General features: G+C 40.9%; 2 protein-coding genes across 5 annotated transcripts in view; both read left to right on the top strand.

The window, feature by feature from the left end:
* Nucleotides 1-444: 444 nt before the first annotated feature.
* ube4a (ubiquitination factor E4A (UFD2 homolog, yeast)) lies at nt 445-12,630 on the top strand. Its single transcript, XM_028573836.1, has 20 exons — nt 445-560; nt 2,717-2,909; nt 3,141-3,317; nt 5,094-5,206; nt 5,332-5,484; nt 5,626-5,785; nt 5,904-6,106; nt 6,335-6,526; nt 6,661-6,994; nt 7,157-7,283; nt 7,459-7,766; nt 7,929-8,061; nt 8,185-8,375; nt 8,708-8,808; nt 9,645-9,758; nt 10,339-10,513; nt 10,617-10,797; nt 10,970-11,117; nt 11,224-11,381; nt 11,617-12,630. Exons 2-20 carry the CDS (start codon nt 2,783-2,785, stop codon nt 11,750-11,752), a joined length of 3,231 nt encoding a protein of 1,076 aa, XP_028429637.1. The 5' UTR covers nt 445-560; nt 2,717-2,782; the 3' UTR covers nt 11,753-12,630.
* Nucleotides 12,631-17,042: 4,412 nt separating this feature from the next.
* Nucleotides 17,043-25,023, top strand: part of kmt2a (lysine (K)-specific methyltransferase 2A) — a 42,960-nt gene continuing 34,979 nt past the window's right edge. For all 4 annotated transcript variants that reach the window (XM_028569949.1, XM_028569942.1, XM_028569934.1 and 1 more), the window contains exon 1: nt 17,043-17,288. In XM_028569949.1, coding sequence (XP_028425750.1) covers nt 17,043-17,288 — 246 coding nt within the window. The remainder of the gene's footprint in view (nt 17,289-25,023) is intronic.

Genomic DNA, 25,023 nt, shown 5'->3' with positions numbered 1-25,023 from the left:
CCAATATATTGGTAAATAAATAGCCTACAGACATCTTGCCAAAAAAATACAAGAATGGGTACATGACCAAAAAAGATGACATGGTATTGGTCGGACTTGTTTTTCCTGTAAAAAGATTAATAATAATCGTGATATACGTGTTGAAGTTGTCTCTATTCCAAATGCTGTTTCCTACTGGAATAACCTGACTTTAGACCTGGACAGGAAGAAAATCTATTGCTTACCTTATAAATATCTGATTTTAAATAAGGTTAAATAAGTGACTTTTAAACGATTTATCGTTTTTATCCCTCCAAAATATTTCTACAAAGATATAAAACGAACATTGATGTGGTCTGCTCATTTTGTCAAATGGTTCCAGAAGATTCATGTCATGTTTTCATGTTTTGTAAAAAGTAACTCAGCACACCAGCAGCCATAGACAGTATACCATTGGCAGCACACAAGACGCTCCGTCTCGTTTTGATGACGTTTACAATTTCAATTCACTGAGGAACTGCCGCTGGTTTCGTAGAAGCAATTTTTTAAATCAAAAACACACACTTCTTCTCGCCAAACAGGTAGGACAGTCCTCTTTATCGTTTGTATACATTATTTAGACCGATAATACATACAATCCATTTAACAGTGCATAACACCAATGCTGAAATTGAATCGTGGTGACCCCATGACAGCTTAGCTAGCTAGCTAGCTAACTAGCTAGCTAGCTAACTAGCCCTGATGCAGAACGGTCAAGTAGCGTCAAGTAGCTAAAGCTGCAACTTAATTGCGTAATGGGTGACATGACACTTTTGAAATAGCGTAATTGTGTAGCTGGTTGGAAAGCTAGCTCCACAAAGTAACACGAGTATAACTGTAAGGTGCTGAGCTGAAGTGATGGGTAACCGTGACAACACATGACAGCCAGTCCATAGCCTCGCTGTAAGCAGGCGTAACGTTAGTTATGTTATCGATTCGCATTTCATCTCATTCCAAAAAGTTTCTAACCTCGTCAGAGAGGAAATACGTAACGTTAGTGTGGAAGAAAATAATAAATAAGGAATAAAAACATCAGGATCAGGCAGCCCAAAAAAGGCATTTCTATTAAATCCAATCTAATGTTGACTTTTTGAGAAGAAGATGAAGACATTGTAATGAGGATGTAGCTAATAATGAGCAAATGGAAACTAGGAAACCGTAATCTTAACCGCACACTTTACATTACTGGAAAATATACAGCAGTTTATTGTGATCACTGTCAACTGCTAGATTTCAACGATTATTTGCTGATTAACAGCAGTTTATTCTCACTGTCAACTGCTAGAAACAGTTGAGCATGTCTCCTTATAACATGCAGACAATATGAGGTACAGAGACAGGATATGTTTGCAGAATTGCACAAATGAGTGTGGAGGACAGAATGTGACTGTTAAGATTTTTGAGCACAACTGGACTGTAGGATATGGGCAGTGAGGGGCATTAAATCCTGGAGCCAGTAATGCCACATCAAGAATGCCATCTTCCTTAAAACCTCAAAGAAAAAGAGGAAGATGTCTTATTGACCTTTTCATTATAATGCTAACTTTAAACAACTCCCCTATTATGTAGGGCTGACACTATCGATTGTTTTCAACGTTGATTATTTGCTGATTATTTTCTTGATTAGTTGTTTGGTCTATAAAATGTCAGAAAATGTCGATCAGTGTTTCCCAAAGCCCAAGATGACGTCCTCAAATGTCCTGTTTTGTCCACAACTCAAATATATTCAGTTTGCTGCCATAGAGGAGTGAAGAAAAATAAAAAAATATTCACATTTAACAAGCTGGAATCAGTTTTGAATCATAAAAAATGACTCAAACCGATTAGGCTAATCGATTATCAAATTAGTTGGTGATTTAATAAGACAACCAGGACGTGAAGTTAACTTTTTGACCACCAGCCACTTTGGCAGGTTTTAATTTCCTATCCTGGGCTGGGACTCACATTCATAACCAGCCACTTTGGCAGGTTTTAATTTCCTATCCTGGGCTGGGACTCACATTCATATGGTTTCTTATTGGACTTTAACTTATCATTGCACTTACAATAAAGTAGCTGTCCTCAATTTAGGTCATCCTGTAGGTCTCAAATGCGTTTTTTCTTGCATCCTCTGTGTGTGTGTGTGTGTGTGTGTGTGTGTGTGTGTGTGTGTGTGTGTGTGTGTGTGTGTGTGTGTGTGTGTGTGTGTGTGTGTGTGTGTGTGTGTGTGTGTGTGTGGCCCGCTACAGACAGCTGACAAGAAACAGCAGCAACCGCGTACCCTGCTTACTGATAGTTACGCATCTGAATCACTCAATTCTCATTGGCTAGGTAGATTGACAGTGTTACCCGCCAATTGCAAAATTCACCCGCATTTGGCGGGTGTGCCCTGTTGACAACTAATTGATTAGTCTTTGCAGCTCTACTATTATGGCACATTTTGATGTGAAGTAGGAACCTAATTTGGTAAAAAAAAATGTCAGTTGAGAGTTATGTGGTGGCCTGGAGACACAAGTTCCAGTTAATTTGAATGTAGGGATAATAAAAAGCTATCAAGCTGTTAATGATAAGGTGCTGAAGTTGTGCAGCTCTGTATTTTACTGTAAGGTTGAGGTGATGATGATGATTGATTGATAGTGGGACAGTGATGGAAAAGGATGATGATTATGTGAAAATATAATGTATATGCTCACTAATCTTTTGTACCATTGCCACTTAGGTGTTCTGTCCGCATCGCTCCTTAAGACTGGGATCTTGGATGGAGTGAGTGTTGAGCCCCAATGAGATGACTGACCAGGGCAACAACAACCAGAATATCTCCTGCAATCCCTTCGCTGCCCTCTTCAGCTCACTGGCTGATGCCAAGCAATTTGCATCAGGCCAGAAAGCAGAGCAGTCCGCTGAACCACCACGTAAGTAAAGTTTTTAGAGCTACTACAATCCTCTATGAAGAGGTATAGTCAGTGCTAGTTATGAGGGATCTCAAAGTCAAAATGTATATAAACAAATATATATATAACGTAATTTCAGTGAAATTGTGAAGAAAGAAGCATCATTGTTTTTTTTTTATTTCTTGTAAGTATAGGTCATACTAACGTCTGGCTTTAATGTGTCATACTTACCCTCTGTATCTTGTATTACAGTGGAGGACTCAGGAGAGAGCCAGTCCGAGTCGGAAAACTCTGTGTCAGACAGCGTCGATGACAATGACGACTCTGTGGCAGAGATCAGCCGCTCCTTCCGGTCCCGGCAGGAGCTGTGTGAACAGCTCAATGTCAATCACATGATCCAGCGAATATTTCTCATTACTCTGGACAACAGTAAGTAAAAGGAGGAAATAATCTGACTTTGATCTGTAACGTATACCCCTTTCTTACAGCATTTGAGTGTAGTATTAGGTCTATTGAATACACGTTGGAACAATTAATATGAGACAGCTGTCACAGCTTAAACTCCAGTCTGCATTGAAGTTCCAAACACTTAATTGATAAAGAGTTACAGTGAATTACATTGAATAATTACCACATAAAGGTTAAGTTTTGGTGTAACTTCTCTCTTTCTATCCTTGGTCATGCTTCCTCTCTCTCTCTCTTGTCCACACAGATGCTCTTTCGATTTGTCGATATCTCTTTATACATCTCCATCTCTCTTTCTTTCTTCATTCTTTCTCACTTTTTACGGCCGGGTAAATTAAATTTAAATATCAGTATCATTGAATTAATCTTCACCTCCAATAGAAATGCCTGACCAGCAAAGCCAGGCAGCTTTCAACATGTGTCCAATCATTGTCGGGAGAAAGGTTGGGATCCAATTAGGTACATCCCAGACGCTGGTCTGACCCCCATAGCGAGATTGTCTCTGTAGCTTTGTCATTTGTTTTGCTTTGGTCAATGACTGACCCTGGCCTTAGTCTGGTTTCTGTCCACAACCTAAAAGGGTGAAAAACAAGTGCTATATAAGTTTATTCAAAGACCCCTGATTACTGTATATCCACATACTGCACATACAAGACGTTCTACCTACATGACCCAAATATCAAAAGTCAATGGCAGCTACCCTGTAGTAACACACAAACAGGTCCGCAACTGTAGTAGCTCCATGTGTGTTGATAAACAGGGCTTTTCAGTTTGGACACCAGTAAAAGTGTCACTTTGTTCTTGTTTCTAACACTGGAAAGAGGATAGACGACATACAACAGTAATTACTTTTTCTTTCTGCAATAATGAGTTGACTTATTGTAGCTATATGTTTATAGTAAATCAGCAGCGGTTCTATAGTGACTCCAGTGTTTCCCACAGATTAGAAAGCAATTTGTGGTGGACACGGTGTGCACGGAGGGGAGGGGCTGTGTGTGTGTGTGTGTGTGTATGTGAGAGAGACGGAGGGAGAGCAGGGAAAGGAAATGCAGCTGAACGAATATGCTGCGTGTTTTAAATACCGTTAAAAAAAAAAAAGAATAACAAAACGCAATATGTGGCGGCTGGTGTTGATTCTGTGGCGCACCGCCACAAATTAGTCTGTGTGGGAAACCCTGGACTCTAATTTCTGTGTAACTCTTTAATACCAAAGTTGACTCAGTGTGACATCAGTGTAAAACCCTGGGGTGTTAGATGGGGTTGCAGAATCAGGTCATATAATCCATGATGACTCTTTTATATTACCAGTAAACCTCTTTTCCCTGAGATACTTGCTTCAACCTGGAAGGGACAGACAGACAGACAGACAGACAGACAGACAGACGTCTGATCATGTACCTAAATTAGCTGTTTGGATGGCGCTAGCTGTTTTGAAAGTAAAATTCTAAGTTTCCTGTAAGTACTGCAACAAATGACTCACCACCCCTTAAGACTATACAAAGACCTTGCCCACTGTGATCTGCCACCTCAGTTGGAAATAAACCAGAGTACGGTACATAAAATACATGCTGTGCATTAAGTTCTCCTGTGTTTTATTTATTCTAATTTTGATGTTAATGCTGTTGATTATTTTCTCAATTACAACTAATCCAGTATTCATTGCATGGAGTGGTTTAAACTTCCTGGGTTGTTGATTCGAGCAGACTTTATTTTAAGGACAATGGTTTTATTCACCCCTAGGTGACCCCAGTATGAGAGGAGGTAATGGGATCCCCCCTCGCTGTGTTTACCTGGAGGAGATGGCTGCTGATCTGGATGGACAGGACTGGCTGGACATGGACAACATAGAACAGGTCAGATGTCAACAACATGTTTTTTTGGTTTTTTTATCTCATCACTCTATTCTTCCCATGTCTTGTTTCCCTCATCTCAATAAACCACTAAATGTTTGGTATAACTGGTGATTTGTGTCCTCCAGGCTCTGTTTAACCGTCTGCTGATACTCGAGCCAGGAAACCACCTCATCTACATGACGTCATGCAGCGCTGTTAACCTGTCTGCTGACCGTGATGCTGGAGAGAAGTGTGCCATTCCTTACCTCTTTGCTTGTTACCAGAGGGCCAAAGAAGAGGTGCAAGTTTTTCCTACAGGGCTGTAATTGTAGCCCTATTTTCAGAGATTACCAGCTGTTAATAGACTATTCTCGGTAATTGGAACATAAAAATAACCCATGCTCTTCCATAATTCATTGACTTGATTATCTGTGCATTAGGTGACGAAGGTACCAGATAAGTTACTGCCGTTTGCCGTTCGCTGTAAGAACCTAACAGTTTCCAACACACGGACGGTTCTGCTCACCCCAGAGATCTACGTCAGCCAGAATATCTACGAACAGCTTCTGGACCTGTTGCTCGAAGGTTTCAGTGGAGCACGTAGGTTCAGGACGGTTTCTTTTCTCGCGTATTTGACTTATTTCTCTCTTGTTGTCTTTGAAAAGTTTTTGCTTTGAGTTTTGTCTTCTTAGTTTCTTACAAAGTCGCTGTGTTTCAGAGCCAGAGGAGGTGGTTGAGTTTGTGGAGGAGGCCATTGCTGGCCTGCTCTCCGACCAGGAGGTGCGTACCTTCGAGGAGGTGATAGTACCAGTGTTTGATATTTTCCAGGGACGTGTCAAAGACTTGGATCTGTGCCAGCCTGTCCTCTACTCCTACCTGGATGTCCTGCTCTATTTCAGCCACCATAAAGATATTGCCACGGTCAGGAGACACACAGGGATGTTTGCAAATGTTAACGTAAATGTGTTTACTCACAACAACTGTTGCCCACTTCTAATCAAGTAATTTACGATAATATACAGTAATCACATAATCAGGTATACAGTAATGGCATAATATTTCACAGTGCTACCTAAACTTTTCGTTAGTTTTTTTAGTGCCCCCAACTTTTCAAATCCTAACAGTTTTTTCCCCCCACCCCTATCCTAGGTATTGGTGGAACACATTCAGCCTAAAGACCCAGCTAATGGTTTGCAGTACCAGAAGACCTTACTGGGAGCAGTGTTGAGTATCTCCTGCTTGTTGAAAACCCCAGGTGTGGTGGAGGGACATGGCTACTTCCTGAACCCCTCCCGCTCCAGCGCCCAGGAGACAAAGGTCCAGGAGGCCAACATCCACCAGGTAAAAAGATTCTCTTTAGTTTGATGTTTCTGTTTGGCTTGCTTTTTTTTTTTTTTTTGAAAGTGAATGTGTGAAGTGAATGTCAAACTACAACTGTCTCAGGCCTAATGATGTTTACTCCTCTTGTGTTGCAGTTTATGGGTCAGTTTCATGACAAGCTGCACCAGATCTTGAAAAACTTGCTCCAGCGGTCTGATGAGACACGCCACTTGCTGCTCACGTGGTTGGGCAGCTGTCTGCAGGCGAACGCTGGCCGGGCCAAGATATGGGCCAATCAGATGCCAGAGATCTTCTTCCAGATGTATGCTTCAGATGCATTCTTTTTAAACTTGGGTGCAGCACTACTGAAGCTGTGCCAGCCCTTCTGCAGGCCGCGATCGGCCAAACTGCTCACCTTCAACCCTACCTATTGCGCCCTCAAAGAGCTGAGCGAAGAAGAGAGACGCAACCGTAATGTGCACGCAACAGGTATGTGAAAATTACCGTCAAATAAAACCCTTCCCTTTTACCAGCTCTGGTATTTGTTTTGCTTTAGTACGTTTTTTATAGCAGTTCTATTAATAGCAGTAGGATTTTCCAAGAGTATACATTACATGTCATGCCAAAATTATCCCCAATGTCTTACACCAGGTCTCGACAAGGAAACCTGTCTGATCCCTGTGCCCCCTCAGCAGCTAGTGGAGTCTGCACAATCCTACAGCCTGCTGACTGAAAACCTCGTCCTCACACAACTCACCCTGCATCTTGGCTTCCACAGGTACATAACTTTGAACAAGCACCAACAAATCTTCCATTAAGAAGTTAAAAAGTTCTGTTTCACAGATCCTGCAGAAATGTAGTGTACTGTACTGTATGTCCCTTATGTTCACACCATATGTCAGCATTAACCGGTGTTGTCTTTATCTGTTTGTGTCCATGCACCTGTGACTCAGACTCCATGAGCAGATGGTGAAGATGAACCAGTCTCTCCACCGGCTCCAGGTGACGTGGCAGGAGGCCCAGCGAACGGGCAACCCAATGTCGGAGCAGCTCCTGGAGCAGTTTGAGCGTCTGATGATTGTTTACCTGTCAACCAAAGCTGCCACCACGCAGCCTGCCATGCTGCAATGCTGCCTTAACCTTCAAGCTTCCACGGCTGCTCTGTTGGTTCAGCTTGGTTTGGGGAACCAGGGCCCTGAACATGTAGCACTCAGTTTTCCCCTGCCCTCCCTACAGAATACTGTGCTCTGCTATGTACCAGGTAGGTCAGATCTTCTTCTACACTACAAATACAGGGGGAGTCTAGACTGTAATTTCTCTTAATTGTGGGTTGGTGGTTAGTCACTCGTAGTACAATTATTCATTCATGCTGAACATTCATTCATATGATAGTCATAACTTAAGAGTGCCTTTTGTTTGTCAGAGTTTTTTGCAGAGAACTTGGGAGATTTTTTCATCTTCCTGCGTCGATTCGCAGACGATGTTTTGGAGACTTCTGCGGAAAGTCTGGAGCAGATTCTTAACTTCATCACTGTCTTCATGGGCAACGTAGAGAGGTACATGACTTAATCTATCATGTCAGTGATTATGGTCGGATGAAAGGGAAAATTGTGAGGCCCAAGAGGGCTTGAATGGTGCAAATGTTTTTTTCAATCCCTCCTGTTCTGTATCTACAACAGGATGAAGAACCCTCATTTAAGAGCAAAGCTTGCAGAGGTCTTAGAGGCGGTGATGCCCCACATGGAGCCGGTAGCTCCTGGTGCTGCTCAGCCAATTGTGTTCCAGCGAGAGAGAGTCTTCTGCTCCTATAGGCATGCACCTCAGTTGGCTGAGGCCCTCATTGCTGTGTTTGTAGACATTGAATTCACAGGTATTGTATTCCTCAAATATATGTACTTGCTACACACATTCAGATTGCTTACCAGGTTCTATCACAAGTATGCACACTTGAGAATAGTATAAAGAACCTGATTAAAGGCCATCTTTGATTCAAACGTCACAACAACATTCACAATAAGAAATAAAATAAACTGACTCTATGGATCATTTGGGGTCTTTTTCTAGTCAGGTGAAGAGGTTTGTTTTTGTGTGTTTAAGATAATCCTCAAGATAAGGAGATGAAGTGAAAAGCTGCATGAAGTCAAAACAAATAGAAGTTTGCAATGTTTGATTTTATTTAGTTTTCATCTTTTTTTTTCCCAGGTGATCCTCATCAGTTTGAACAGAAATTCAACTATAGAAGACCCATGTATCCAATTCTCAAGTACATGTGGGGTAAAGATAACTACAGAGAGAGTGTCAAGGTAATAAGAAACTGGTGTCTTTGACAGTTTTCATCTGAGTAAACTATTTTCAAAATTTAAGATAGTGAAAACTTCTATTTAAAAAAAAAAAAAATATATATATATTTTAGATATTTATTTGGTTGTAGTAAATTTGCCTACAACTTAAAAAGATATAAGAGGCTCACAGGTTTAACAACTAGCCATGACCGCACCACTGGTATTGTTTTCACCTTGTGAATGTGGTCTCTGTCTGTGGATAGATTTTGTCACCGCAATTGTCACAACTTTGCAAGATGCAGGCATGGAACTTTACAGGTGTGTAGTTGAGATCAAAACGAAGGCTCAGTTCGAAGATGGGTGTGGTCCGAGCAAGGGTGCCAGAAGTAGGGAATTTATATTTTGTGGTGAATGTACATAAAAATCTTAATCGGCTATACGGTGTGTTACGAAGTTTATGATCGGGCAACTTCATCAATAGCAGACATAGATTTTTGGTGATCAGCAAATAAACTCCTCCAGAAGGCCTCCGTTTTTCCTCACTCTCACCACATCTCATTCAAATTGCTTTCTATTGTGAGAGGAGTAGTAGGGAGGATTGGGAGAGGAAAGAAAACACCCTGCGATGGACTGGTTAACTGTCCAGGATGTTTTATTATATTTCACTCAATACATGCCGTGATAGGCATTGGCCATTTGTGACCCACAATAGCCATAAGTGTAAAGGCAAGAAGGTGAATGAGGGTAAAAACATGCATGGGATGCATGGTTTACCAGGTGAATATTGTGAAACTGTAGATTATGAAGCAGATTGATTCCAATCTGCTCTTCATTTAGTTTGACATCTCTTGTTTCAGCATTTGGCGCACTATGCATCTGAGAACCTGGAGGCCATGAATCCCCCTCTGTTTCTCAGGTTCCTCAACTTACTGATGAATGATGCCATCTTCCTACTGGATGAGGCTATTCAGGTAAGATCATCCATACATGCAAACTTTACACCGATTTTAGCAAATAAGTTAACTAATAAATAAATAAAATAATACATGTATTTAATTGGTGGTAAAGATTGGCTTTGCACCAGGTTTTCCCTACAATTATAAGGCTTAGGTGCAGCACCCCAGCCGTTCAGATCTAATGATTGTAGTTGGTCCCCTTTGGACATCTTTATCAAGTTTTGTCTTTGAGCCTTTTTAAGCTTTTCCAACGTTTTAGACACACGTGGTAATAATAATAATGGTCCAAAATTATGTCAAATTGCATTTCTTTTTATTGAAAAACTTAAAATTTTCTTGAGGGAGGACCCCACAACCCCCCGCCAAATACGTGCACCTAAGTCTTCCACACACTGAGGGAAAACACTGCACAAGGAGGGAATCTGGCACAGATTTGGTCGACTATGGGGACACAAACTTGCTTGCTAAAAATGCAAATTAATTTAAATCCTCATGACTAGTAACTTGTTTATTATTTTAGCTGTGTTTTTTTTAGTAGTAGTCAGTTTTTGTTATTAGCCCAACAAAAGAAATAAGTGAACATTTTATCTTGTAGTACCTGAGTAAAATCAAGGTTCTGCAGTTGGAGCGGGATCGAGGGGAGTGGGAAGGCCTGGCCCCCGATGCTCGAAGAGAGAAGGAGTCAAGCCTGCAGATGTTTGGACAGCTGGGACGCTTCCACAACATCATGTCTAATGAGACCATCGGCACACTGGCCTTCCTCACCTCAGGTGAGGCTGAAAAGATTTCATTCTTCATATCGATTCACCAATTAAAAGTTTGTCTTCATCCGTCTCATGTGTGTTTCTCTCTTATCATTTTCCTCATTTCCAGAGATCAAGGGGATCTTTGTGCACCCCTTCCTGGCTGAGAGGATAATCTCCATGCTGAATTACTTCCTGCAGCACCTGGTGGGTCCTAAGATGGGTGCCCTTAAAGTCAAAGACTTCAGTGAGTTTGACTTCAAGCCCCAGCAGCTTGTTTCTGACATCTGCACCATCTACCTGAATCTGGGGTACGTTAACAACTCTTTGTGGAATTATAAAATAAACTGTAACACAAAAGCATTTAGCGTTATTTTTTTGGTGCCATATCCCCTGGAGAAGAATTACAGTGGCACCTAGCTGAGTACGATCACTATTGTGGTTTCCAGTTTAAAAAACAAAGTTTGTTTCTGTCTTTGGCAGTGATGAGGAGAATTTCTGTGCTACTGTCCCAAAGGATGGACGATCCTACTCTCCTACCCTCTTCTCTCAAACAGTTAGGGTACTGAAGAAGATAAACAAGCCTGGGGACATGATTGTGGCTTTTGAACTCATTGCTGTTAAAATAAAGGTATCATTTGACTTGGAAACTGTTTTTATGAACCTATTGAGTGTTCACTGTGGTGAATACAGGTGGAAACACTGAAAACGTTTTTGTCATTGTGCCTCTGTTTTAGTCCCATGCAGATAGACAGCAACAGGAAGAGGAGACGTATGCAGATGCCCCAGATGAGTTCTTGGATCCCATCATGTCTACTCTGATGCTCGATCCTGTTCTTCTCCCTTCCTCAAATGTCACAGTTGACCGCTCAACTATAGCAAGGCATCTCCTCAGGTTGGTTACTTTCTATAAAGCATCTCTCTTAAGATGAATGTCGTTATTTGTCTCTTTTTTTTTTTTTTTTTTTTTTTAAGCAGAGAAGTTGGGCTATATGTGTCTTTAATGTAATTTGATTAAACATTATTAATGTATAGTCAGAAATTAAAATTGTGAATGAGATGTATACACCAAAAACTTGGTGTGCAGGAGTCATATAAGTAACCATTTATTAATTATGTCCTCCTCGCAGTGACCAGACAGACCCTTTCAACCGCAGTCCCCTAACCATGGACCAGATCAGGCCAAATGAGGAACTCAAACAGCAGATCTTACAGTGGCTGGATAAGCATAAGCAGGAGAGGCTGCAGCTGGGACCCAGTGGCTAGCCGTGATCCCTCGCTGTGATAAACGATGACTGCGTCCCTGTTTTCTTTTCCCGGCTCACATCTCGCGTGCTCCTCTGCTTCTTGGCTAATCCATGGTGTGCTTGCCTCTGTGGATTTCTTCTGACTCCTCCGGTCAGACTAACATTGCATTAGCCTTTACATGCAGCCTTCACGCTCAGTGGATTCTCTCTGTGACAACAGTCCAGGCAAACTGTAGCCCACTGGCTGGTGGTCAGAATCCATACCAATCCACACAGTAGCTGTTCAACTCCCATCATGCCCTATGGTAACATAAGTAGGGTGATACAAGCGCTGGTTCCTCTCTCCCTGAATACTGTGTATTAATTAGTTATTATTACAATGGGAACTGTGGCCAGAAGTATCTGTTTCAACAGGACTTGTTGAATGTACTGTATGAACTCCTGACCGACCACCTGGCCCTTACCAGATTTTATACTGCAAGGTAAGTATTTTTGGGAACTCTTAAGGCAGAAAATGGATGGAATTGTTTATGATTTGACCTTGATTTCTTGACCTTAATGAAGAATACATTATGCATTGCCTTTTAACGTTCTTGAACACCCTACATTTCAGCACTCTGGGTTTAACTCAAGCAGCATTGTAAATAAAATTAGGGATTAAAGGCAAGGCACAGGTAAAACAGAATTTAATTGTGTGTGACTTTTATTTTATTGGAAATAATCTAGATTTACTTGGAGATGTTCAAAATATTGTTCATTGTAATAAGACACCTGAAGCACAAAACCATACTGTGTAGACTTTTTTTTTAATGTATTTTAACATACGTATATAGATAAGTATCTTCGCATCTTCATTGCACCTGCCTTTAACCAAGCACTAATTAAAGACCTTGTTAAGATCTGAGAGCTTGCTAACTAATAGGTTGTTGGCTATAAGGATTTAAAATGTTTCAGTAACTATACAATAATTACACTAATTTGAACCACATGTTAGGCTTTAATAATGCAAGAACAAGAAAATGTAGTCTACCTAAAAATGCCACAATGCATTCTAAAATCACTTGAGTGTGGCATTGATGGACACTATTGTTAGGTATGCTAGGTTACGAACGAATACTAATTGACAGTAGTGTGATGGGCATCTTGAAAGCAAAAAACTGTAGTATTAAAGTGGAGTCCTTTTTAAAAATAACATTTTGGCTGGCAATTTAAATTATAAATTAAATATTGTTTCAGATTTTAGAAAGCTCCCTTTAGAGCTACAGATGACATAATGCAATTGTTTTCATGACAAGTAAACTGACTAATATGTCAAATCTGTGAAGTGCTTCTTTAAGAAACTCAGCAGTGGATCATGACTACAAAATGACTGCTCCTGGCCCAAAAAGCAAGAAGATGCTATTAAAAAAACTGCTTTCTATTTCAAATGTTGATTGTTCAAACTGGAAAAAAACATGGTGGCTGTTCTTGAAATGTTATCAAATTTCTCCTTAACTGTCCATCTAAATTGGACTCACTAAATCTGACGTGAAAAATAAGCCATGCATTTGCTGAGCCATACTTCAAAATATATCTACAATGCCCAGCTTTCATAAAAATGTAGAGACAGCAAGTCTGAACATTTCCTGATTTGTTTGGTTGATCTTTGACTGAGCTGAATGGCTTCAATAAATGAATTGAAACATGAGCTTCCAAAATGTATTCCGGCTAGTTTATTTCCAATAAGATTAAAAAATCACAATATTTTCTCAATTTAATCATATCAACCTCTGATTTTGTTTAATTATAAGTTCTTTACAATGACCACATTTCTTGTGATTGAACAAAAACAAATTAGCCAGAATATAGGGTGTTCAATAATGTTTGACCGGCAGTGTGTATAATAATCATTCTTATCCTTTGAATTAACATTCACCAGATTAACTGACATATCCTGATCTAGCATTTTCATCAGATTTTTTTGTTGTGTGCAAGCATAGTGTATTAACATGTGGGCAAAAAAATGATCAATAGAATCGGTGCCTGACACCAAGAGCCTTGCAGTAAATGTCAGCTAATGAGGTTCTGACTTGTTTCATACTCTTAAGAGACATAATTATGAGTTTGTTTCTTTAGGGTATACAGGGAGCTGTGGGTAGAATATAAAAGAATGAAGATCAGAAAAAAGATGACCTGTTTTTGAGTAGCTTTTTGAATTAAAGAGTTTTAATTCAAAATCATGTGTGGTTTGTATAAAATGGCAAAATGTGAGAGAAAGATTATGTATTTGTTGGCATGCCCTCATACTGTATGTTGACTATCTACCACCTGAATGATTACATGGGTTAAATTATAATGCAATATTTTTGTTTTTAATTGTGATTATAAAATGTTTATTTTGGATGTACAGTATGATTTAAAAAATAAAACTAATGTGCGTTATATAAGACATTGTTATGTTCTCTTTCAGAAATATGACAGAGTTAAGTCCAAAGCAACATACTTTTAAAATTAGTGTTTTTGGATATGAATAACAAATAGAAAAAGAGGATGTCTCGATAAGATATTATTGTGATTTTAAACATATTGCAATGCGTTGCAATGTATTACTTTTTTTCCAACTTCAAATTGTTCCCAATTTCTAATTATGTCCCCAAAAAGAAACTTTGTCAACATCTGTTTAATCTGAAAAGATAAATGTCTGTTTGTTCATCTCACTTCAATTTTATTGCTGCAAAATGGGATTACCAAGCAGACAAACTGACCAACACATATATAATAATAGATTGATACTTGGCGTCTGTGTATTGATACAGTATTGCCACGGAAAATATCGCGATACTATGATGTCATTGATTTTTTTCCTCCACCCCTAGGTTAAGGTAAATATTTTGTCTAAAGGACAATATCGGAATATTTTATCCTCCTTTAATAATATCAACTGTCTTAAGTTTGTGTAGCACACTTAATAATTATCAGTTTTGAGGGTTCTTAACTTGCTATATTATGTCTCGAAGTCATTTCCAAACAGCTTGTAAAGTAATGATGTCTTTATGTCAGGCAAGCTCAGCAATTAAATTCTTTACTTATGCTGCTCAGTACTGCGGTATGCCACGTGTGTTCCACCGGCACGTTCCATTTCCTAACAGCAGGTTCCGCTTGAAAGTGGTAGGCCACTAAATTATATAATATAATCCTTGACGATGTACCCAAAGTTCATACTAGAGCTAGCCTTATCTAACATGGCTATTGTTAGCTTAGCCACCGTTGCGGCTTATGCCCATATAGACTGGGCTTTTGCCAAATTGTAACCCTTTACTCATTTAAAGTAGCCTATTTATGGTGCATTATAAATAATATGCCATACATATTCCTGGTTAATGTTCCATGACGTGGAGGTTTATATGACTGACTTATGCCATTGTACCAATAGTGGCATACCATCAGCCACTTTTCGGTCTCGGCGTCACTGTGCGTGGCGCTGTTCCTGGTTGTAACTTGCACATCTAGTTAACATTATGAACTTAAACGTTTATTTTAACAACTAGCTGTTTCTATTAATGAGTATTGAGAAACAATTTCAGGTGGAACTACACAATTGTTATTGGATTGTGTAGTCTTCATCTTTTCGTTCTTACTTTTCCATTGTACTGTTGGTGCGTTCTTTTTGTCTTGTAATCGCGACTAGTAGCTCGAGTGTGACGTCACATCCATGTCGGAAAACGAGTAACCTTGGGTTGTTGCGTTCTTTTTGTCACACAATACTACGACGAGTCGGAGAAAAGATGGATTTTTGTAACATTTTTAGTAACATTTAGGATTCTATTCACCCAGTTATTGACATTATTATTACAAACATATATTTCACAGTTTGATACATGAAAATTACGTTTTGATTAACATTAACGTTAGGCTACTGCTCTGCTTTCTGCTCAAGGCTCGGCTTAAGCCGTTGTTGTCATATAGCAACCGAGCGTCTCTAGCCAATTTCAGCTGCACAAGCTACAAAATAACTAATCAGGTGGTATTTAACTCCTAATAAGACTGTAGAAACATGCCTATAGGTAGCAGCATACAGTGCTATGTGTACCACTTCTTCATTTGGTTACAACAAAGACAAAAGTGCTTAAAATTGTAGAAAACCACAATGTTTACTACGTGTGATGCACGACGTAGCCATCTTTGAAATTGAACTCGGGGTCCTCTGAGTTCAGACGACTTGACGAGTTGTATATACGACCTCGGTGGCGTTCTTTTTGCAACTTCCGGTTCGTAACTCTGGAAAACAACTCGTAAATCGACTTCGGTGGACAAAAAGAACGCACCATATACATTTTTATATATGAATTGACTATTTTTACATGTTCATGGTTATAATCATGGTTATATTTATTACATATAATTAAACTTTAGTTTAAATGTACCCTTTGCATGTTGGTGGTAGCCAAACTAAAGTGTCTTTTGTAGTTAATGGTTAATTACTGTTAATTACTTTGACATATGCATGTGAAATAAACCCAAATATTTTTCTTTTCACATCAATCCTATTGATTCTCAAAACAAGATTAAGTGTTGGGGAGTATTAGTACTTTGGGTATCGATCCACCCACCCAGAGTGAGATGCCAGAATAAAAGTGATTCAAAAGCCTTTAAGGTTTTGCGACTTTCTGAGGGATCTCAACTGTATCAGAAGCTGGGGCCTGTCCCAAAGCCCCACCTGGAGAGCTTGCAGGTGAGTGCCTGGTGACCAGGCCCAGGGTAGACCTTCTTCAACTCTATGCATTTTCACATCAGTTTTTAAAAAGACAATTTCTCTTGTAAAAAGTGGTTAGTATGGGTGGTGTTGTTGGCAGTGGGGCAGCAGAGCAATGCTCTTCCCTGGGGTGCAGAATTCATTGCAACCCACTGCCCAAATGCAGGTAATTATTACAATATGCAGCATAAAATATTGCTTTTTCAGTCGTAGTTTGTATTGCCTCATCTTAGAGTTTGCCTGCAGCTTATACAAACATTCTCACTCTCCTTGTTTAGATAACGTTAACTGCACCGCAAACTAACGGTCTTGTCCTTCCTTGTGATTCAAGTGCGAGGCTTCTTTCCCGGGCAAAGCCCCTGAACCTGATTTGGATTCAGCCATGCAGAGTCTGAATAGGGCCGCTGAGAAAATGCATTGTCGGGGTTTCTTCAGTTCCGCCCCGCAACCTGCATAACGACGTGTCGGCCAGTGAGAGCAGAGCGCTGTGGTAGAGGTTGTTTATGTGGAGTGCTGGGTTAGGGTTCCGCCCACTGAGGTATCTCTGATCGCAGGGCAGACAGGCAGAGAGTGTAAAATGGCGCACAGCTGTCGGTGGCGGTTCCCCGCTCGGCCCGGAGGGAGCTGCAACTCCGGTACCGGGAGGAGAGCGGGCCGAATTAGGGTTACTGCCTCTCTGCGGAGTGTCTCGGGAGCCCACCCTAACGCAACTGGGCTCGGACCCGGATTTGATGCTGCACTACAGGTCTCTTCGGTTATCGGGAGCAACCTGCAGAAATTTCGGGATGTTTTGGGGGAATCGAGTGACTCGAGCAGCGGGGAGGTAAGCACAGGACAGGAGCCCGATGGTAACCCGGGAGCATCGGTTAGACTGCAGAGCACGGAGAGCCGTTTCTTACATTTCAGATGAAGAGCTATTACGTTAACCATCTTTTCCTCCTCCTCACGTGAAGTGTGCCTCTGAGCAAACTTGTCATTTCCAGGATGCTCAGTTAACTTTGAGTTGGTTGCGTGGCCTTAAACTCCACAGTAGCGTGTTATAACGTTCACTTTAGTTACAAACAACACAAACACCAAATGGTTATCCGATTTATGGGTCTCTACTGGAAAGAAAGTTTTCTTCACCTCAGTGGAGAGTGAGGACAGGCTCACGTTACATCCACCTAGTTTGGATGAACTGGTGCTAACGTTAAAACACTGTGGAGAAATCCTGGTGTTATCTTGTTAATTATACACAATACTGTTAACACATATACTGGCACATTTGGTGACTAACGTAACGTCACACTGTGTAACAAAGCCGTTACAACTGGTTTACTAGTTAGCTACTTGACATTAGCTTGACGTGAAGCCTTCAGGGCTGGACCTTATAATTCATGTAGATCAAAACAGTAAAAGTTATCATCCCGTTATAGCATTAATATTAATTTCTCACAGTAAAATATGATTGAAATATCTGAGTTTATAGCGACGTTTCATCGTTGTGTAACAGCATGGGACCTTCAATATAGTATAGTGTAATGTGTTTGAAAACAAGACATGTCAACTTGAAGGAGGCGAGAGTACACAATTTTGGTTTGTAACAAGCTAACGTAAACTTAGCGTCTGTCTGCAACGTATCCGAGAAAGGACTGTTCCTTTTTCACTTAACTTACAGGTTTCTATTAGATAATAGTTGTCAGTTAAATAGCTTAGTATTTGCAACATGAGCTCAAGGGCTGGCTGTTTGCAGGTGTCAACCTTTCCAGCGAGACTTGGCTAACATAGCTGATTGGTTAGCTTGCAGGCTAGCTGTCTACATCTCACAGCTGAAACTACACCATTATCATCCTGTCGTAAGCGGTGTTAAAGTTGCAGGTTTGCACGGGAGATCGCTGTGTTTACCTTCGGCCAGGATATTACTGCGTAGCGGGTTAAAGCACCGTAGCTAAAGTTGGCGGAGCTTATACACAAAGCTAAATCATTACCATTGCTGTTTGGTGTTAAGCTAGGACAGCTACCATGCTACGCAGTACCTACGCCACGCTAGCCGTCGGGGCTATTGCTGATGCATAGGAAAATGGGAGGTGGACATGTTTTCCCCTTCTCTACACGGCCAGTACGGAGCTAGCTAGTACCAAAGTAATATCGTTTTTATAATGCTTGAAGATGCCGTCCGATACAAAGCCACGTACTCAAAATGAGTCTCTCTTCAGTGTTGAAGTGCTAATAAGAGTATATCGGCAGGGTTTAGTGTCTAATTTCGCTTCGACTTTTATCAGAGAAATGAGACTTGCTAGTGACAGTGTGCACGCAGGGCTTGCTACAATAACAACGAGCCCCTTGACGGACCGTGTGATGTGGGGGTGTGTTCGCCTTAGCGAACTACCATCTTCCTTCTTCATGATGAGCAGCATGCGTTCATTGCAGTGGGAGTACACTGTGTGGGGATGTTTACCACCAACTCCAGGGCTCCACAGTCACACTACTTATTTGGTTGAAGCACGCACAGCAGTATGCATACATACTAGTTAGGCATTTAAGCATGTTTTGTTATTCTGAACTTGAAAATATGCTTGGATTTGTACACACATATCATGATTTGGAGATGATAATAATAGCTCCTATTATAGTGTAGCAGTCAGACTTAAGTCATTAGGAGTCCCTCCAACCCCTTACTCCTAAAGACTTACAATATTAGCAGTGAATTAAACCCCAATGGAACTTGAATTTTATGGAAGCATGGGGATTTCATTGATTTTATAGTACATTTGTACTTTCAGTCAATGCTTCATGGTTTTCTGGAGAAACACAATTTTTACTGGAGATATCAGTTTTGTGTTCAAATGGCTTTTTAACCCTGCTTTGAAATACTGACAATGAGTATAACAGTTTTTATGTTTTTATTAGTAATTATGTGCAACTTGAATCATATGATGATTTCAGATAATGCATAGTGATTTCCTTGATTATTACTTACATTGTTGTTAACGTCAAAGCTTTATGATTTTTCAGAGAAACATAAATGTTATGTGAAACATCATCTTTATAGGCAATGGCTTTTTAAGTTATTAGGAGTCCAGCCTTCCCCTGCTCCAGTGAATGAGTGTATAGCAGTATTTGGGATGTGTGGAGACAGACTGTACCATTAAATCCCCATGGAACCTGAAGCCTATGGAAGTTGCGGACACAGCATGGTGATTTCATTGTGAGGCAGTGTAGTGCCTGTCTGGCCAGACCGGGCAGGATTGTTCAGGCTCGCTGCAGCCTGCTGAGCTCACAGGGCGACCCTGAACAGAGCGCCAGCCGGACACTTGGCCACCCCTCCTTCCTCCATCCAGGCAGAAAAACCCAAATCCACTTCAGACAAACACAACACAGTCTGAGAGGCAGAGCAACTTTTCTTCTGACAGCTGCCACTTTGGAATGGATTACTAAGCCTATTGGGGTGGCTCAAAAGGTTGCTTGTCAGCTGTTGCTGTCCAAATGAAGGCATATGTTAGCTTTTGTATGTTGTAGGGAATTCATTTTCTTGATCCGGCCAAATTGCAGTTGGTTATTTTGGTGCAGAGTGCAGTGCATGTCATTTTTTTTGTAAATGTGTGACCTTATCTCCCTCACAACCTCAACCCCAACCTCATTGTCCACCTAATCAGACTTTGTCATCATCATTTTCCCTTTTTGTTCTTGGTCCATTACATCTTGCCTTCTGCTGCATCCATTCTACTCACATATTATTACCAATGTTTAATCATTCATACAAAAGTGCAGCTGAATAGATGTATCAACCCAAATGTCTCTTTGCCTCACTGGTTTGAGAGAAATAGTGTGTTTGAGTGGAAGGGGCTTCAGTCCAGCAGGTGTTTGGCCTATTTAAATGGCAGACACCCCCCCCCCATCTTTTCCACCCGCTTACCCATCCCCGAGACAGCGTGTGGATTGGAGCAGGAAGCTTTGTGTCTGCTTTTATTCTAGTTCTCACAAAGTGCGGGCGGCTGAAAGAGCACAGGCAGTGATATCAAAGAGTGAGGGGCGACTCCCCTCCTTCCAACGGGACAACACTGGGAGGAGAATTAGTCACAGACCCTCCCATCCATGGCTTTATTCTGCTACAGCAGAATGCTTAGGAGTAGCCTGACTGGGAGAAAGGCAGCAATTGTGTTGTCTTTCTTACTCTTTGTGTGTGTGTGTGTGTGTGTGTGTGTGAGTGGTAGGGGTGTCCCTCAGACTTTTTGTCACTTATTTCACTCAGTAGTAGGCGTGTCTTCTTTGTCTTTATTTTGATTAGAACTTTAATTTAAGCTGCCTGCTTGGGTGGGTAGGAGGGGGTGTGTGTCTATGGGTTCCTACCAGCCAGTGTGAGTGTGTGTGTGTGTGATAGAGAGAGAGAGAGAGAGAGAGAGAGAGAGAGAGAAGAGAGACACACCATGCGCACGTGCCAATCAGTCTGTTTGTCTTTGCCCAGGAAAGTGTTTGTTTTGGTCTGTGCTGTGCTTTCGAGCAAATGTGAAACAGTTGCACTTAGTGTTGGGACACTTGAAAAAACAAATGTCCACCTTTTGCTTGGGGCTGACAGGGGTCACAAAGCAGTGCCACTGTGTAATTCACTCTGGTGGAGGAAACAAGATGTTCTAATCAGTGATTAAAACTGGATCTTCAACTTAATTGCCCTTTGGTATTACTTATGTTTGCTACTTTGTATACTTAATTGTATCTGTTAGAGTGATTCTTGGATTTTCCCTTTTGCCTTTTTTAAATGATGTGTCATCAGAGGTGCATATAGCAGTCCCTCCAGGATTTCGCGGCCTTTTTTTGAGATTGTTGCGGCCCAAAATACCTGATTTTGCAGGAGCTTTAGTAAAAATTGCGATAAAAGTTGCGATTTCTTTTATATCTTTGTTGCAATGAAGTTTCGGGAGACAGTGAAAGTTGCAAAAAAAGTTTTTATTTTTATTTTTTTGTATAGTTCTTTAAAAATAAAAAGCAAACTTGTTTCGGGGAGAATAAAACTACTCTGGGCTGAGTTTTCCCAATAACCTTACCAAAACGGTTCAGGATGCTGCAAATGTTGGTGTAATGTGAAAATGGCTGGTGGATTTAAGACAAAAAATAATAATTTATTGAATGAATCAAATTTGAACATATGTGTCAGTGACTTGTTGATCTTTACAGTGTTTGTTAATTTCCTATCCTGGCCTGGGACACACATTCATACGGTTTGAGAAAGTACTTATTGGAATTTAACTTATCATTGCACTTACAATAACAAGCGTAGCTATCCTCATGGTATGATCTCTGGTTTTTCGTGCATCCACCGTATGTGTTTGTGCGTGTGTTTGTGTGTGTGCGCGTCAGTAGCGGGTGCAACTGTATGAGCAGCAGCCCCACCCCCACCCGCTGCAGACAGCTGACAGGATTGAAACAGCAGCAGCTTTCAGCGACTTTAGAGTGAAAAATCTTTACAGCGTACATTGATGTTAAAATGTATACAGGTTGGCAGGGCGGTCTGAAATTTTTCGCTGTCTTTCGCTGTATGTTTTGTTGGTAAATGTGAGATGTTCGAGTCTCGTCTTCATATCGGAATTTCGGACACAAGCTCTCTCTTACTCCCGCTTGGTCAGTGGCACTCAGAGTCACATTAAGCTGCTTACACACATAGCCGACGGCCGACCATTGACAGAAAAGCCAGTCAAAATGATCAGTCTCCCCGTGTTGGTCCAAAAAGTGCCACAGAACACACCAAAAAGACGAGACGAGACGTAATACATCTCTATAACAGCAGGCGGCGCTAATCTGTATTGTTGCCCAGGAAATGAAAACTGGCAGCTGATTGGATGAACGCGTCACATGGGTTTGTTTTCTCCGGAAATTCAAAGCCAGACTGTCATGGCGGCTGTTCAGAATACGATCTCATATTTTACTAAAATAGTTCACTGAAACATGTTTCTGAAAACATTTTAAGCGAGAAATAGGCCGTGCAGTTGCTGAATCTGTCTTCATTTCAGCTCAACAAAGGTCAGTTTAAAAGATTTTCGTCAGATTTTGAGAGACTCTAGTCACCTCATTCCGCTCCCCATTTCCGGGTGAGCCCCGACTGCCCTGCCAGCGACTGAACACGTCAGGTCGGCCAAAATGAACGCCGACAGCCCCCCAGACTGACGACGGCACGGGACACACCGAACGGACTCGAGTCACTGACCTCGCCAAACTGTCTAACGGACGATAATCGGCTAAGCGTGTCAGCGCCATTATACTGACGTAAAGTCTGGCACATGGGACTGCTGGGATTGTTGAAGTTGCGGGGCAAAAACAAATTTGCGGAAAAGTTGCGGTGATTGGTCAAAATTGCAAGTCGCACCAAAGTTACGTGATTGGTTGAATTCACGTCAATTGGCGCAATCGCGAAATCCTGGAGGGACTGATGAGAGTATGAAATCATCACCAATTTACATTCCAGGAAAGGATGAGGCATCAGTAAATTTTTTTTTTTTTTCAGGCTAGTAGGGAGAAATGATTTCTTAAGCTGTGTTCTCTAACCTGAAAACTTAACACATTGCTCCCTCCATTCAGAAAACGAGCATTTTAAAAGTTGTTTGTGTGTTTTGTTGCAGACAGACCTGACAAAGCAGCATGAATTCATACTTTTTACAAATTGGCATCATCAGGCAGTATCTATTTTTTCATACCTTCATCATACCTCTGTGACATTTCACCAGGGTATACGGTAGGGATGCCCCGGCGAGGACATTTTCTCACCGGTTAATAAACTTGTGACAACACAGGTGTTACCGATTACACTGCACATTTTTCAAGAAAATATATTGGTCAATGACGCTCAATATCTGCAGAGTGCTTACTTTGATTTCTGGCCTCTCCGGTCGAGCTTTCACTGCAAAGCCAGGCGCAGCTGCTGGAATTTACAGATTGCCTCATTAACGTTAGTAGGTTCCCTATTAAATATTGCCTATTGACACCAAATCCTCTGCCATAGTCTTTTTGGTAAACTCTCCCTACTACGTGACTCCTGCTACTCAGTGCTGCGGTTGCTTCTGTACGATGCTGACACTTTTAGTTTATCATTACAGCGCCCTTCCGCCCAACTTTGATAACACGCTTAGTATTTTAGTGAGCACTGATAAGCGAAAATGACACTAAAATGAGAATAGCTGGTCCACCTTAAAGGTCCATCATCCTTAACTTAGTAAGCCTGGGCCAATGTCAGGGTTTGTCCTGGCTCAGAATGGGCCTTTGGGGGGGACACATAAAGTGAGGGGTTAGGAGGTTAATTTCCTGCATTCTGATAAATTTTTGTGCACCAATTTATGGTGGAAAAGTTTTATTTATGTAAAGGAAAACACAAAATTTAGGAGGCAGGTGGCAATTCAAAATATGAATGCAATGCAATAAGACATTAAAAAGCAATCCAACAGCACATTATACAATGTAAACAAAGACACGTTTTCTTGCGGCGGCCTTTATAAAATGAGCAGTGGTAAAAGTTATTATAGTCCATGGATGTATTAAGAGAACGTTAGTCTAGCTAGCCATGTTATGATGGGAGGTGGAAGTTAACTATGCTCTTCTTCGTTTTTTGGTGAATTTCTGTAGCAGAAAACAGCGCCGCCTATAGGGCTGGACTATGAAGTAGCGTGTTGAGTCATTTACAAATGGTTTTATTTGGACGCAACTATTCTTGAAACAAATCCAGGGAAGACGGGTAAAAAAAGATCGTTTTGGTACGTGTGGACGTGGCCTAAGCACTGAGCCGATCCTTAAAGGAGCTAAGCTTCTCTTATAACACAACGATAGCCTGCCAGAACTTCTGGTATTTCAGACTGATCTCATGAAGTTGCGTAATGTATGACAATTCGTATGCCATTATTGGCAGGTTATCAAGACGCATATTTACTGTAACCTTGCGATTGCGTGTGAATTGACGTCGTAGCGAGTAGTATGAAAGGGTGAAAATCTGCGTAGGGAGGTTGGTCCGGGTGGAGGATGGGTCAAACACAGGACTTTCACTCAGGAGACCGGGGATCGTGTCCTGTGTGTCATGTTTCCTAAACTTTTTTTATTTATTTTTTATTTAATTTATATTTTATTGTCTTTTTCACAATGTGAATTTTACAGAGTAACAAGGCAAACACAGCCAATACTTTAAGAGAATCACAACAGGTTTTCCTTGAATGCCCCTAATGATAAGACATTTGTTTTTAAAACATAAAACAAAGAAAGAAAAAAAAAAAGAAAGATTTGTAGCTTTGAACCGGGGTGTGGTATGTGTTACTCTTAGTGACAATCCTGGTATAGTAAATGTGCTTTCTTCATCTTTCTACATATAAGAGGTATTCATACACATTCAGACCTTACCACAAGTCCCTAAACAAAATCCATTCTATGTTGCCTAATATATTTAAGCCATCCTTTCCAAATATTGTTAAATTTATCGACTTCCAATCTAATAGACGCAGTTACGTTTCCTAAACTTAACCGTCGCTTTCTTCTTTTCCTAAACCCAACCGGTTGTTCTTTTCCTAAACCCAACCCGCGTGTCATGTTTCCTAAACTCAACCGTCGCT

The sequence above is a fragment of the Perca flavescens genome, chromosome 3 (genome assembly GCF_004354835.1).
Source record: "Perca flavescens isolate YP-PL-M2 chromosome 3, PFLA_1.0, whole genome shotgun sequence".
Lineage (NCBI taxonomy): Eukaryota > Metazoa > Chordata > Actinopteri > Perciformes > Percidae > Perca > Perca flavescens.
This window is presented reverse-complemented; position numbering and strand designations above follow the sequence as displayed.